This window comes from Dendrobium catenatum, unplaced genomic scaffold (assembly GCF_001605985.2).
Source record: "Dendrobium catenatum unplaced genomic scaffold, ASM160598v2 fragScaff_scaffold_793, whole genome shotgun sequence".
Taxonomy (NCBI): Eukaryota; Viridiplantae; Streptophyta; class Magnoliopsida; order Asparagales; family Orchidaceae; genus Dendrobium; species Dendrobium catenatum.
The window spans coordinates 436945-452637 of record NW_021319255.1 but is presented as its reverse complement, the minus strand read 5'-3'; the positions used below and the strand labels follow the sequence as shown (position 1 = coordinate 452637).

At 36.8% G+C, this 15693-nt stretch overlaps 1 protein-coding gene across 1 annotated transcript; it reads right to left on the bottom strand.

Annotated features, from left to right (window-relative positions):
* Positions 1 to 3493: 3493 nt before the first annotated feature.
* On the bottom strand, positions 3494 to 3991 carry LOC110116666 (uncharacterized mitochondrial protein AtMg00820-like). The gene has a single exon (XM_020850343.1). The coding sequence runs from the start codon at positions 3989 to 3991 to the stop codon at positions 3494 to 3496; it is 498 nt and encodes a 165-aa protein (XP_020706002.1).
* Positions 3992 to 15693: the final 11702 nt, after the last annotated feature.

The window sequence follows — 15693 nt, the reverse complement described above, 5'->3', positions numbered from 1 at the left end:
CTACATAGGTTTAGTGCTTTCTTTTGATTGTGTGTAGCCTATTATATTGCTACATGTCTATAAATACCTAGCCATTCATTATAATAAGGAGCTTTTTGGATATTAATAAAATTAGAGTTTTACTCTATTGTGAGTTCATGTATCCTAAGATTTGTTCTTAGGTGGTAGTTTCTATCTCCAATGAGTTCTTGGAGTGGTGTCCGACGACCGTCATCGGATTGTCAACATGGATTCGTCGAGCCCCTCCGGTCCAATGTCATTTGGTATCAGAGCCGGCGAGATACTGGCATTGCCAATATAGCCGATGATCTTTTCTGATTCGGAAGGAAGAATCAATTTCTTGGTGGTGAAGCTAGGCGAAGGAAGCAGATGCTTGTGGTGACGTTGCTCTGTGGAATAAACCAGATATCGCCTCTCCAAGAAGAAGGAGCGGTGTCATTTGCTCACCGAAAGATCTTCTCATCTACAGTACGAGAAAAAAAGAGTTTGTTCTTGTCTGTACCCACAGGAGTTCAGGTGGCGGGCCGACAGCCACCTTCTACTGTCTGGATCGCAATAACAAATCCTTATAATAGATTGAAGGCAAGATCTTTAGTTCTTGAAAACCAAATCCTCTTCGTGTAGTGAGGTGGTGCTTCCTAAGACTTTGTGAGTTTTCTCTAGTCTGGACGTTCTTTCTTGTTGGTGTTGGTGCTCAACGCAAGTTTCATGCTCTCTTTGTTTTTTATGTGAGATCATCTGGGATTCGGCGTCAAGTGTTAGGCTCACAAGAGAGCTGTTGTTAGCATATTCTAGCCACTAAGAACCGTAGAATTCTGATTCTTGGTCCATAAATTAACATAGCAAGATGTGGCCTCGTCGGACTCGGCAGCGATCATGTCAAGAAGCAGAAATCGAAGATCTTTTACAAGAAATTGTCCAACTCAAATTACGATTGTCAAGAATGGAACAAAGGAATGATTTGAGTCCTCTTGCCCAGGACATTGCTGGCATCCGACGATAAGGAAAATATGTTTCGTTGGAAGCTTATAGATCTTCTATTCAAACCGAATGCTTACGAACCAATGATGGAGAGGGTATCTTAGATGATCGGTTCTTTTTTTTTTTGGCAACGACGTACGTATTTGAAGGACCACCTCGTCAATCTTCTACCCCACCCTCAATCGAGTCCAGCTTTGAAGAATTTGAAGATCCGTTGTCGAAATTGTCATGTTTTCCTTTTTAAGATGAGCATGTGTACGACATGTATGATGACGACACGTTCAATGGAGTTCTTGATGGTAAGCAACCCACATATGATGTTAATGAGAATAGCAAGATAAAAGGCCAATAGGAGTTAGTCATGCATATCATCCCTAATAAGGCGATGGATGTGCTTTCCATCAATGATAATGGAATTGGTATGATCCAACCAGAACATGGCAACCACCTTGGTATCTTTGTATATTCGGACAGCTCTCGCATTTTTGTTCGTCATCATGTCGCCATCGTCGCCGGCGTCATTATCAGCAAAGGTTTTCCAACTCATGGATTCCTGAACAGATACAACTTTCCACAACTATATCAGCAAATTGATTATCTCGTTGGACCGGATGGAAACTTGGTGACTAGAAGAAATAAATGTTATGAGCTACTTTTTCACTCTAACATTGATTTACATCAAGCTCCCTCCTGATTGTAGTACCAGGGATTCATCACTATGGATTCTCTGATTCAAATTCCGAGGCCTCTTCAACCGATCCAGTAATCAATAATAGCTTCATGCCAGAAGATGTTGAACTTGAAAATGAGAAGGTGCTAATAAAGATGCATTTTGAGTTTGTCCACTATCCCATTCGTCATTGATTTCATCTTATATTGAAGTCTCTCATAGAAGGGAAGAAAGACATCAGGTGGAAATATCCAGACCGATTTAGTCAACCAAACACACCTCCTTAGTGTGAAAAATTGGACATCTTCTTATGAGTCTGAAGTTTCTCCTACCCCAGTAGTATGACGACAGAGCTGAGTTGTTTGATTGTATTAAATTTAGGCTAATTTTATTCCATTTGGTAGCTTATATGACTACATAGGTTTAGTGCTTGCTTTTGATTGTGTGTAGCCTATTATGTTGCTACATGTCTATAAATACATAGCCATTCATTGTAATAGGGAGATTTTTGGAGATTAATAAAATTAGAGTTTTACTCTATTGTGAGTTCATGTATCATAAGATTTGTTCTTAGGTGGTGGTTTCTTTCTCCAATGAGTTCTTAGAGTGGTGTCCGACAACTGTCACCGGATCGTCGACGTGGATTTGTCGAGCCCCTCCGGTCCGGTGTCACAATATTTATAAAAAATTCTAAGAAAAAAATTTGGGTTGATAGATAAAAGGTTTGTTTGAGATAACTATAACTTTTTATAACTATGATTTAAAGTTGTTGCGGATATAATATATCTTTTTGAAAGTAGTGGACAAAAGAAAATAATGGTTGTGATAGAAAAGCAAAGCATGAAGGCTTGGTTTGGGATTATTTTTTTATTGTTTTTTAAAATAGAATTTGTGTACTAAAATTCTGTTTCAAGAAGCAATAAAAAAGTCATCCCAAACGAAGTCCGTCTTTATTTGCTTTTCAACTTTTTTTGTGGTAAGAAAGTAATTAGTAAACAATTATATGTATTTTAAAAACAGTTTCTTCATTATTATTATACATTTGTGTTACTAAGATTTTCTCTGATTTTGAGGTTCAACTACTTTCATATGCTGTTGCTATACACGATTGCCTGTTTGATTGATATCACCGGAAATACTACATGTCATGGGATGGATTATCTCTGGAAAGCTATACATTACCTGCACCTTGCCTTTGGAGGAATTACTGGAGGAAAGACTATTCTTATTTCTTTTCTGACTGGAAACACGGTTAAAAGTGGTGGACTGGAGGCTGTATGTAGCCTGAGGAAGGAATCTGCTTTTGACGGTTTTGCTGTTTTCTCTTTTGAGGTGCCTGTAAATTTTGTCCCTCTTATAGGTTGCCTGGGTGATTTTTTTGATAGGACAATGATGATTGCTAAGATTTTAGCAACCCCTTGGACGGTCTTATGGCAACCAGGGGTAATTGTTCTGCCCAGACCCGTTCGTGAACTGACCCTTTTCGTGAATTGGCAGAACTACCTGAGTCCTTTTGGCTCCTGAGCCATTCTTCTTTTCTTTGTTTTTCATTATGTAATTTTGGTTTATTTAGAACTTCATTTCTCCTTTTTCTGAGAATTGGAGTTATAGTTCTGTTTTTTCATTACTTGTAATTGTTTTTTGATATATCAAAGGGTTGTGCCCCAAATTTTCCCAAAAAAAAAATTATTGACCGGGTAGCTACGGCTTCCACCAAACGCCACCCAACAAAGTGACCGTCCGTTTGCTGCTCCTATGCTAATTCCCCCGTGGCTGCGCGCCACGTGGATAATCAGGCCGTTTATTTACTTGTGAGAAAAATGTGGGCTTGAGCCCATCGGTTTAGCTAAGTAAAAGCGATTTTGTGATCATATACACTTCTTCCTCAAGATTACCATGGAGAAATGCATTGACTACATCTAATTGATGTATGGGCCATTGTTTTGATAGAGCTATTGTTATCAATGCTCTTATTGTGGGAAATTTAGCTACTGGGCTAAACGTGTCTTGATAATTGATCCCATATTCTTGGTTGTTCCCTTGTGCTACCAACCTGGCTTTAAACCTTGCTACGGACCCATTCGAATGCCGTTTCGTTTTATACGTCCACTTACATCCCAATACTGGTACATTTGCTGGATGTGGAACTAGATGCCATGTACCCTGCTTCTGTAGTGCCAAAAATTCTTCAGCCATGGCCTTGCGCCAATGGCTGTGCTTGACTGCTTCAGTGTAACAGGTAGGATCACTGTTGTTGATTTCTGCTTCATCAGTATTTGTATGTAATAAGTTGAATACTTGTTTTGGGCGAAGTGAACCTGTTTTCTGCCTTGTAATCATATGATGTGTAGATGTCACTTCATTTGGCTGATTTGCCAAAACAGTAGCTTCTGATATCCGAGGCAATGATTGAGGAGATGAATGTGTAGTGTTGTTTGTAGAAGTATGAGAATTATGAGTATTGAGAGAGGTGGTACTTATGTTGTGAGTATTGATTATGTGATTACTGGGTTGTATGCACGATGTAGGAAGTAGAATGTCAGGTGGCTGTTGAGTGGTGTGAGTATCAGTAGTTGGATTTCGTTGAATTGTTTTGAATGGAAAGTTGGTTTCATCAAAGATAACATGTCTAGATGTATAAGTTTTGCGTGTGACTGGATCATAGCATTTGTATCCTTTGGATACAGATGAATAGCCAGTAAACACACAAGATATGGATTTGGGTTCAAGTTTGTGTCTCTTGTTTGATGGTTGTAATGGGAAACACAGACATCCAAATGTTTTTAGTATTTTATAATCAGGTGCAAGTTTGTATAAGAGTTGTAATGGAGATGTATTATGTGTAATTTTTTATGGTAATCAATTGATTAGAAAGGATGCAGTAACCACTGCTTCAGGCCAAAACTCGAGAGGTAAATGAGCCGAGTGTAATAGAGTTCTAGTGGTTTCAATTAGATGTCTGTGTTTTCTTTCGGCCACACCATTTTGTTCAGGTGTATAGGGACATGAGGTCTGATGTTGTATGCCATGTTGAGTGAGAAAAGTATTCATGTGTGAGTTCAGATATTCAGTTCCTCCATCTGACCTCAGGCACTGAATTTTGTGTTGAAGCTGATTTTCAATCAGATTTTTGAATTTTATGAAGTGTTGTGTAACTTCAGATTTGTGTATCATTGGAAAAACCCATATGAAATGAGAAAAATCATCTATGAATACAACGTAGTATTTAAATCCATGACTCGATACAACCGGGGATGGTCCCCAAACATCAGAGTGAATTAATGCAAGAGGTCTGGACGCTCTATTTTCAGACTTGGAGAAAGGGAGTTTATGAGTTTTAGAAAGAACACAATCATGACATAGTTCTTGAGAAGTGGGTATTTGAAGATGTTTGTGTTTATTTGAAATGAGCCGAAGTATATGATGATGAGGATGCCCCAGTCTTTTATGCCACAAATGATGAGACTGCTATCTTGCTGTGAGAGCATCTTTATTTGATACAGATACGGGATACAAGCCTTTAGAACTTGGTCCCTTGAGAAGAACTTGATGGGTCTGCAAGTCCTTGATTACAAAACCATGAGCATCAAATGATATTGAGATATTATTGTCTCTTGTGAGAGCAGATATTGATAGTAAATTGTAAGAAATTTGTGGAATATGAAGAATTTGTGATAATCGAAGCTTACTGTTTGGTGTTGGTATAATACCTGATCCAGCATTAGCAATTGGAATATTTCTTCCATCACCAATTGTTATAGCATCTGTGCCCATGTATGCTCTTGGCTGATTCAAATTCTCCAATGAATTTGTTAGATGAGATGAGGCTCCCGAGTCCAGATACCAATCTGGACTGTTTTGTTCTGTTGTCATCACCATTGCCTTCTGAGTTGTTTGCTGTTTCGTCTCCTGAGGTTGAGGCTTATAGTCTGGATTCATTCTATGCCAGCATTCTGTTGCAGTATGCCCCCTTTTATTACATATTTGACATGTGGGAAGATTGGTAGACCCTGTTCTTGGACTGAATTGTGTTCCTCTTCCTCTGCCTCTGCGGCCTTTTCCTCTGTATGAATACAGAGCTGTTGCAGTTTCCGTTAATGACAGATTACTCAATGCTTCTTTTTGAGTATGAATTTCTTCACTTAATAAAAGTGAATATAAGTCATCAAGACTTATAGGATGTAACATTGTTCTGATTGACGTTTTAAACGCCTGATATGTAGGTGGAAGACCGTTGATCGTGTACATGAGAATATCCTCATCTACTATGGTGGAGCCTGCCGCTGTTATTTGATCAACTATAGTCTTGATCTCCGTAAGATACTGTGTCATTGTTTGTGTGTTCATCTTCAAGTTGTGCAGCTCATTTTTAAGCTGTATTACTCGTGACCTGTTTGTTGATTGCAGTCTTCTTTCTATGACACTCCATATTTCTGAGGATGATTCTAGATTGATCACGTATGGTAGGATTGATGCTGATATTGTGGAACATATCGCTGCTGCAAGATTTTGATCAATCAAAATCCAATCAGCTTTTCTTGATTTTGTTCCGATTCCTTCGTTTCCCTGCATATCTGATTCTGACGGACATGCGCTTGGAAGAAGAAACTGTAGAAAACCATTTGCCTTGAGTAATTTGACAATCTGTGACTTCCAGATTGCATAATTCTCACTGGTTAGTTGATTTGAAACCATGTTTCGGATATTTGAGATCACGAACTTGAGTGAAGCAGGAATTGTAGGTTCTTCATTCGTTGCTTATGTTGATTCTCTGATCTGAGATGAATCCGAAGATTGCGCCATGGCTCTGATACCATAAAGAAGTATTCAGAGTAACTCAGTATCTTATTACTTCACATATCTTGTTACAGATTAAGTATTTATAAGCTTTCTATAGAATTCTCTAGAATACAAGAAGTGTACTTTCACAGTCTTGTTATAACCGTTTTGCTGAGCTGTCCTTTGCAGGTGTTTTGCTGAGAGTTGCTGTCCGCCGACATTTCAGTTACTGTCTTCAAGATAACATATCTTTTTGAAAGTAGTAGACAAAAGAAAATAATGGTTGTGATAGAAAAGCAAACCATGAAGGCTTGGTTTGGGACTATTTTTTATTGTTTTTAAAACAAAATTTGTGTACTAAAATTCTGTTTCAAAAAGTAACAAAAAAGTCATCCCAAACGAACTCTGTCTTTATTTGCTTTTCAACTTTTTTTGTAGTAAGAAAATAATTAGTAAAAAAATTATATGTATTTTAAAAATAGATTCTTCATTATTATTATACATTTATTATTGTTGCAGGCTAGAATATATGCGACGATAGAGTTTGTGATTTTACGTCCAATCGTTGTACGAATATTCAGCACACGTACACAAACAGAAGATAAAAAGGGAACACCAGGATTTTTACATGGAAAACCCGAAAGAGGGAAAAAACCACAGGGCCACGCCCAGTTGAAGTAATTCCACTAGTGTTTGTTTGAAGTACAAAGGCTGATTCATCCCACAAGTTAGGCCGATCAGATTACAATCAATTTCTTCTAAATTGAAACAAAGTTACAAAGTTCTGCAGAATTCCGGCGTCTCCCGAATATCCGGCAGAATTCTGGCGTATTCAGGCGGCGGAAAAGAACTCCGGCGGTGGTCGAGGAGGAGTTGATTCTCCTTCTCTTCTTCTCATCTTCTATTATTCTTCTCTTAATCTTCTCTCTCTTACTTGGGTCCCCTCTTATGAAAAACGAGGGGTCTATTTATAGTTTTTATGGAGTGGCATGGCTTGTAAATAGGTGCGAGATCAGGGGCGAACAGGGAGTGGTTGAATGGACGGTTGATATTGAATCCCTCGATCATACACCGTTCGTTGGATATTTTAAGGCCTTAGTGATATCGAAATTTGATGATCTTGGGTTCGTTAGATTCGTCTTGTCGAGCCGCTCGATTCGATTATAAGCTCGTTAAAATCAGAGACCGTTTGGTAACTCAAATTGTTGTACAAACTTTCCAATAGCCCTTCGGGTGCTCGATTTGGGCTCAGATTGAGTTGAATTTGGTGTCGTTGGGTTCGTATTTCCGAGACGCTCAGTTTGGCTGTAAGCTCGCTGAAATCGGAGTTCAGGTGCTTCCGAATTTAATTTTTGAAGTTTCCAACTTGATTTTTGCTTCGAGATTCGTGCCCAATCAAGATAATTTTTGCATGACGTATCAGTTATCTTTAAAAAATTGTTTTAAAATAGTCTTTTCTAATTATGAATTTAAAATAATATTAAGATTTAATTACTTGGAATAAGAAGCCCCCGGACTTATAAGTGAGTAGACGTTATATATGTAAGAAGAAAAATAATCTAAATAAGTAAATATTAAGCAAATATTATTAGGAATGAGAAGGCCCGCGAGTTGAAATAACAAAAAAAAAAGGACCCACCGATGCTTAGCTTGGTAGGTGGGCGTACTTGGTTGGGAACCCCCATCCCGAGTTCGATTCCCTCAGGCGGTAGACGCCCCTCTAGGGGGGACCCAATAAGTGCTGGCCACGAGTAGCAAGGGTGTGGGTCGCTCATCTAAGTCAGCCGAGGAGACTAGTGGACATCGCCAAGCACATCACAAGCTAACGCGGCAGCGGGCCAATACTTCCCCTTCCCCCCAAAAAAAAAATATTGAACGGGTAGCTACCGCTTCCACCGAACGCCACCCACCAAAGTGACCGTCCGTTTGTTGCTCCTATGCTAATTCCCCCGTGGCTGCGCGCCACGTGGATAATCAAGCCGTTTATTTACTCGTGAGAAAAATGTGGGCTTGAGCCCATCGGTTTAGCTAAGTAAAAGCGATTTTGTGACAGATTCGATCAGCCGTCCATTATAGATCACACGTATCGCTGTCACGCAGATACGTAGCTTTTTCCGCCGTGATTGCGTGACGGCAATTCACTTTTTATTTGATTCGTGATATCAACTCATGAATGCGCGCTTTTCATATTTATTATTATTTTATTTTTATTTTTCTAATAATTTAATTATTCTTTTGATAAATTTATTTAGGAATCGCAGGTGCCGATTGCGGGTGAGAAGAGCTGATTTTGATTGCCCGTGTCGGGTCGAAATGGACCTGTTTTCGAATAAATTTTATTTGATATTTATTAATTTTTAATTAACTTAGGCTATGGAAAATAATTATGTGCGGTCGCTGGATTGTCCGAAGGTGAATCAGAATACTCCACATCACCCAGTATATAGTGTTATACAATAAAGGTATACAATAAAAAAATGAAGGTCGCATACTGATTCGTCTTCAGACGGCTTCTGGTGTTGGCATAAGAATTTATCCTGTTTGAGGCCGCTGCGAAGTTTTATAAAAATTATTATGAATAAAATAATTTCAATATTTTAGTTGTAAATAATAGTTATCCTGCATTTAAAAAAAATCATTAAGAATACAATAAAAAAATTAGTCAAACAAAAACAAATCGTGGCTGCTTCCGGAAAAATGAAGTAAAAAAAAACTATCCCAAACAAATTTTTAATTTAAATTAATTTTGAGAAAGCTTAATTGAAGCTAGTAAACTAAAACTAGATCAAAATAAAATTTAGTAAAAATATTAGCTTGCGGGGAATCGAATAAAAAATTAATTTGATGTCTAAGGTTAGGGCTGCAAGCGAACCAAACGTTCGACTAGCTACTCGTTGTTCGGTTCGATTAAAGCTTGTTTGTGATCTTTTAATTAACTAAACAAACAAACTTGAACAATATTTAAATACTCGATTCTTAAATAAACAAACTTGAACACTAATGCGTTCAGCTCATTTATGTTCACGAATAACATCATTTGAAGTTCGTGAGCAAGCTCGACATTAAGCTTGATTCGTATTCAGTTTTGAACTCGTGAATAAGCTCGATAAAAATAATTAATCTTTGACTATAGAATTAATAAATATAAATAATCATTGTCTTTATGAGACAATTACTTTTATTATAAATGTATTTGTTCATAGATATGTTCATGAACGTGTTTATTTGATAGTTAAAAAAAAATAGTTAAATATGTTTGCGAATAAACTCGATAAGCACTAAACGAACAAACATGAACTGAACATGAACCGAACATGAACCGAACATGGACACTCATTAATTTAAATGAACCAAACATGAACACAAACATGAACCAAACTTGAACAAGCTGATATTAAATGAACACAAACATGAACACTCACATACTCAGCTCGGCTCGGTTCGTTTGCAGCCCTATCTGAGGTATAATAGAATGGAATTTTTGCATGAAAATTTAATAGATTTTTTTATAAAATGTTTGTTAATGGAGATATAAAATTTTTGCATCGATGTTTTTTTTAAAGTATTTTTATTAAATATTATTTTTAAATAAATAAATATTTAATATTAATGAAAAATTATTCTATTCATGCACCAAGGTTTTGTAAAATTAGGCCAATGGTTAAGTATGAAAACCAACTAGTTGCACTCCACAAACTTTCCTTAGGAATTCCTCTAAAAATTGTTCTCTATGAGGAATATTTTTTTAATTATTGGGTCTTTGTTAGGATGGGTATATCCTATTAAATCATCGTAAAAAATAAAGTTTCAAAAAATTTAATTATAATGTGGTTACGTCCCAAAATATTTGCAGTGGTAGAGAGATATAGAGCTTAGTGTCTAAGATTTGTACTAAGATCCAACACATAGACATATGAGAGAGATGAGTGCAAGAGTTATAAGAGCCACCAAGATTTTTACGTGAAAAATCCTAAAAAAAAAATGATAGGGCTTGACCCGGTTAAAATGATTTTACTGTATTTATTGTTGATTACAAATGAGGTCTTTCCTTGGTGGGAAGGCTTTGGCCTGCTGTAGTAAATATACATCATACAGAACACGTTATGTAGTTTAATTGGAAGAATCTAGTGATATGAGAGCTATTCTCAAAAAAAAGTTAGTTCGATCATGTGATTATAGTCGGATGATGGTTGTCGGAGGGAATGTAGTTGGACAACGATGGACTGTAGTCGGCAATCAACTCAAGTCGGAGAGATCGTAATTGGAGGGTGACAAAGGTCTGAGGGAGCGTAGTCTACGGGCGATGGTAGTCGGAGGGAACATAGTCATCGGGCGACGAAGGAAGAAGGGACCATATGAAAAGGGCGACGAGATCGTATTCGACGGGCAAAGGTGGTCCGTCAGTGAGGGATGGATGTTGGAGGGACCGTAGTCGGCGGGCGATGGTAATCAGAGGGACCGTAATCAGTAGGCGATAGTGGTCGAAGGGGCCGTAGTTGATGGGTGATGGAGGTCGCAAGGATTGCAGTTAAGGTGGTTGGAGGGATGATAGTCGGCCAGCGATGGAGGGGCCATAGTCGACGGGCAACAAAGGTCGGAGGGACTGTAGTTGGCAAGCAGAGGTGGGCGCAGGTGTAATAGCCCAAACTCTTAAATGTTGAAATATTATATGCTTTAACCTAAGAGCTTCATAATTTTTTCCTATTGGTGTAACTTTTCAGTAGGTCACCTATCCCAAAATTTATTAGGGTTAAACACGCTTAACTACGTAGTTTTTTAATGAAATTTCAACCATTACACTAAATTTTCAAACTTAATGGAATAGTTTAAGAGTTTAGCTTCTTTTTAATTAAAGGATTTCATAATCTATTCCACTTAAGTAACTGACATGCTCATTAGTATCTTTATCCTAAAATTATTCACCAAGTAGATATGATTCTAGATGTGGCCCCTAAAAGTTCAAGTCGTGACTCCCTCCATGTAGCACTTTTTTCCATATAGGATTCAAGGGGCGACTCCCATGGCATAACACTATGTCTTATATATATGTCACTTGATTCACATCTTCAAACTAGTGTATTGCTCTGATATCATTTGTAACAACCCAAACTCTTAAATATCGAGATGTTGTGTACTTTAGCCAAAAGGCCTTATAGTTTTGTTATATTGGTGTAACTTCTCAAGAGACAACTATTTACCAAAAGGAGTCTTAATGCTTTAAGAGTTTAGCTTTTTTTTTTTTTTACTTAAAAGGGTTTACAACAGGGACCATAGTCGGCTGGCAACGATCTTTGGAGGGACTGTATTCGGTAGACGATGGTCGTCGAAGTAATCGTAGTCGGCAGGTGACGATGGTCGAAGAGACTGTAGTTGGTGGGCGATGGAGGCCTGAGGGATCATAGTCAGTGGGTGACGATGGTCAGATGGGCCGTAGTCGGCGGGCGAGCGGTGGTCCACGAAAGTTCACCGGTGGTGATGATTGGGTAGAACACTAAGATCCTCGAAGCCTCAAAATTCTCTCCAATTTCAGCAAAAGGTCCTACCTCCTCAAATTGTCCATGCCCCTCTTCATGTGAGAAGTAGGGGGCAAATTTGGAGTGTTCAATCAGACAACCCATATTGATTTCCTTAATCATAAAGCGCTTGTTAAGTATTTATATGTCCAAATGATGTCAGAATTAAGTGTTCTTAGGCTCGTTGGATTTGCCTTATCTAGGCGCTCGATTCAACTATAAGGATGCTATATTTTGATCTCATTTGTTCATCTAATTTGTGTTTTGAACCTCCAAAATGTGTTCTGGCCACCCGATTTTGACCTATTCAGGCTTAAATTGGACCGATTTTGGAGTCGTTGTGCTTGTCACTTTGAGACGTTAAATTTGACTATATGTTTGCTAAAATTGGAGTTTGGATGCTCTTGAATTTAATTTTGGAAGTTGCTAATTAAGATACATCTCGAGATTCGTTCCGAACTAAGGCGATTTTTAGTGACGTATCAAAGATGACTTATAATTTTGTACAACTAAACTCAATTTAACCTCCATAACTTTGAAAATGCTCTTTTGAATTATGTTATTTGAAACTTATTAAGCAGAATAAAGTTAATATCTTAACCATTGAAGCTTCTTTTAGTAATAATGGGGAGCTTCATTATATTTCAAAGTTAAGTGTCCACGTGCAAGAGCACTCTTGAGATGAGTGATCTTCTAGTAAGCTACATCAGAGTGATCCACATCTAAATTCTTCATGATCTTTTAAACATTATCATAAAACCATCTCTAGTGAAAAAGTAACCAAACTAAAAAATCTATGTTTACTAATCCAAAATATTATTTCATGGACTTTATTGTAAGAGATCAATGAAGAGTACTAAGACAGGAAAAGAAGTTGTAAGAAAACATTTCACAACCTAAATTAGTAAATCAGCCTAAGAAGGAAGGATTTCAAGTGTCCAAGAGAGATCATGAAGCACATGATTGTTTAGAAAAGAAGTTTTTAGCTTTACATTATTAAAGCATTAACCAAATGATGAGTAAGGTGATCCACAAAATAACTTCAAAAACATTAAGTGCCACAAAAGTTTGTTTGGTTTGGACTTATGGTTCGTTTGAGATGACTTTTTTACTATTTAAAGCAGTTTTTTTTAGTAAAAAATTAAAATTATTGTACTAAAAAATGACTTTAAGAAACATAAAGAAAGCTGTCCCAAATGTAGCCTTAAGAGTATCTCCAACAAAAAAACTCATTTTCACTTCAAAATACAGTAACAATCATATCAAAAAGTAACTCATCTCCAACTAAATTTTATTTCTAACATCAAAAAAGGATATTTTGTGTATGTTCTTTCTCATTTATTAAATTATTATATTCATTTACAAATTAAGATTTTTTTTTTAATTACTTGACCAAGTTATCAATATGAATATACAATTTTCTCTAAAACTACATTCGCCTTTTTCGTCAGAGATTAAGTTCCTACACCCAATTTCTGGCAGAATTGTTTCCTCTCTATCGTCGATAGTTCTCTCCGTCAAAAGCTCCATTGGATAGGATAATTCATCATCTTCTTCCTCCTCTATCTGTTTCATGATTAAAATATATATATTTGTGAATAGTGTGATGTCAATATTGAGACGTCACACTGTACACGCTCAGAAATCAAATATTATCTTTTTGTTGTTCGGTTTAAGATGACCTAACTAATACTACATTCACAAGGAGAGGAGGCGGCTCTGTACCAATAACAAAAGCCATAATCATCATGCCATACGCTCACAGATCAAAGATAATTAAATAGCTTGAGCTGTGCTATATCTTCATTCATTGAAAATTATCCTCTACTTCCACCATCATATATGATCATCTAGTCATGGAGAGATTATTCCATGCGGATATCGAATGTGCTGCCACATCATGCAATGAGATATGACGGCTCCTAATTGACTTCCCAAGTCTAAGTAAAAAATTTTCCTAACCGTGACAGCGCTACATCTGTTAAGCATTTTTTTTCTTCAATACCATCTCTCATTTTCCTCTCATAAGTCATAACAGATTCAATGCATCTCCCGTTCCACCCCTTTTCTCTCACGAAAGATACAATGAATCTCCCGTTCCACTCCCTTGCACGCAGCTTTCAAACGATTATATTGTTTCTGTCCTTCTACCAATTTTTTCCTGCTATGAGAAGTATAAGTCCACGTACACTTAATCCAGAAAAGACTTTCACCAACACCTGTCTAGATACAAGGTAGAAGAAATTATTTTACGAGATATTGCTCGTTTTATCTACGGAGGTTTAGGGTGGTTTTTAGGCGAGCACGGTTAGAAACCTCTAATTCTGGATTAGAATCCCCTCTACTACCGCCTCGTCTCTTCAATGGGGCAAAGCTAGTGTGACCCTGATATCGGTGGATTGCGTCGCTAGGTTCCGTCGAGGGATTAATTAAGCCGTGAAGCACTGCTTTTGAAGTGGCAGCCAGTAGATTCCCCGTTAAAAAAAAAAACTTGTGCAAAACATGCATTAAAATAATCTTCTTTTACTTTAGGGTTGGAGGGAGAAAACTGAAAGGGATGAAAAGTAGAAGGTGCAATGTAAGAGAAATAGTTTACTAGTTTCAAGGTGACATTGATTTTTTTTTTTTTTTTGACATTGATTGATAAACACATTAATATTAACAAATGTTAAATATTATGTAAGTATCATCTCAGTTTATTTTCATTGTTTTTATCTTTTATTTTAATATTAAAAAATATATTACTTTAGTATGGCACATATCCTTTAAATATTGCCAAAGATTCTTGATGTTTAATATAATTTTAATTGAATGAAAATTTTTAGGGGTTATTTAGTTTGAAGTAAATATAAAAGTTTTTAAAATAGTGTTCGGTCTAAAGTAAAATCAATGCAAAAATTTTGAGTTTATTAAGCCATGAGCTCGAGTTCGAATTTGATTAAGCCTGACTCATCGACTCATGAGCTAGTTTAAATAAATTAAATATTATTTTTTTCATATGCAATAAATCCAGCCGCCATTGCCTTCGATGCCACTCACATCTCTCCCTATCATCCACCGATTTGCCATCCATTGTGACTACCACGCCACTTGCGGCCACCCATCGTTAGCTACTTGCCACCACAAATTTTGGATTTTATATTGTGTTCATTTTACTTCAAGCTAAACAACAACAACAAACAAACAACAACATCAAGCCTTTGTCCCACTACATGGGGGTAGCCTATTATTTTAACTTTACATGAATCTTTTTTGTACATTGTATTCTTTTATGAGTCAAAGTCTCATTTAAATCTAATAAAGAAAGATCATTTCTAATATTTTTTTATTAAGTTTTTTTAGGTTCACCTCTACCTTTCTTAACATAAGACAAATCAAATACGTTTACACTCCTAATCAGGTCATCAGAAGGCCTCCATTTTTTGTGACCAAAACATCTAAGGCAACTCTCTCTATTCTTATCTTCCAATGGAGCTAACTACTATAACCTTTTCACATATATGCTCGTTTTATATCCTGTCTCTAAGAGTAAAACCACTCATTCACCTAAGCATCTTCATATCTATAACACTTAACTTAATATTATGCTTCTCTTTTAATAGCCGACTATCTTATAGAATTTTTTCTTAAGTTTATGAGGATTTTTCTATCACACAACAAGTCAAATGCATTCTTTCACTTCAACCATCCAACTTGAATTCTACTAATAATATTCTGATCTATTTCACGATCACTTTGAGCAATAGATCC

What these genes read in the sequence shown, in the direction of transcription:
- LOC110116666 (XM_020850343.1), bottom strand. Translation starts at nt 3,991, where the DNA reads ATGATTACAAGGCAGAAAACAGGTTCACTTCGCCCAAAACAAGTATTC.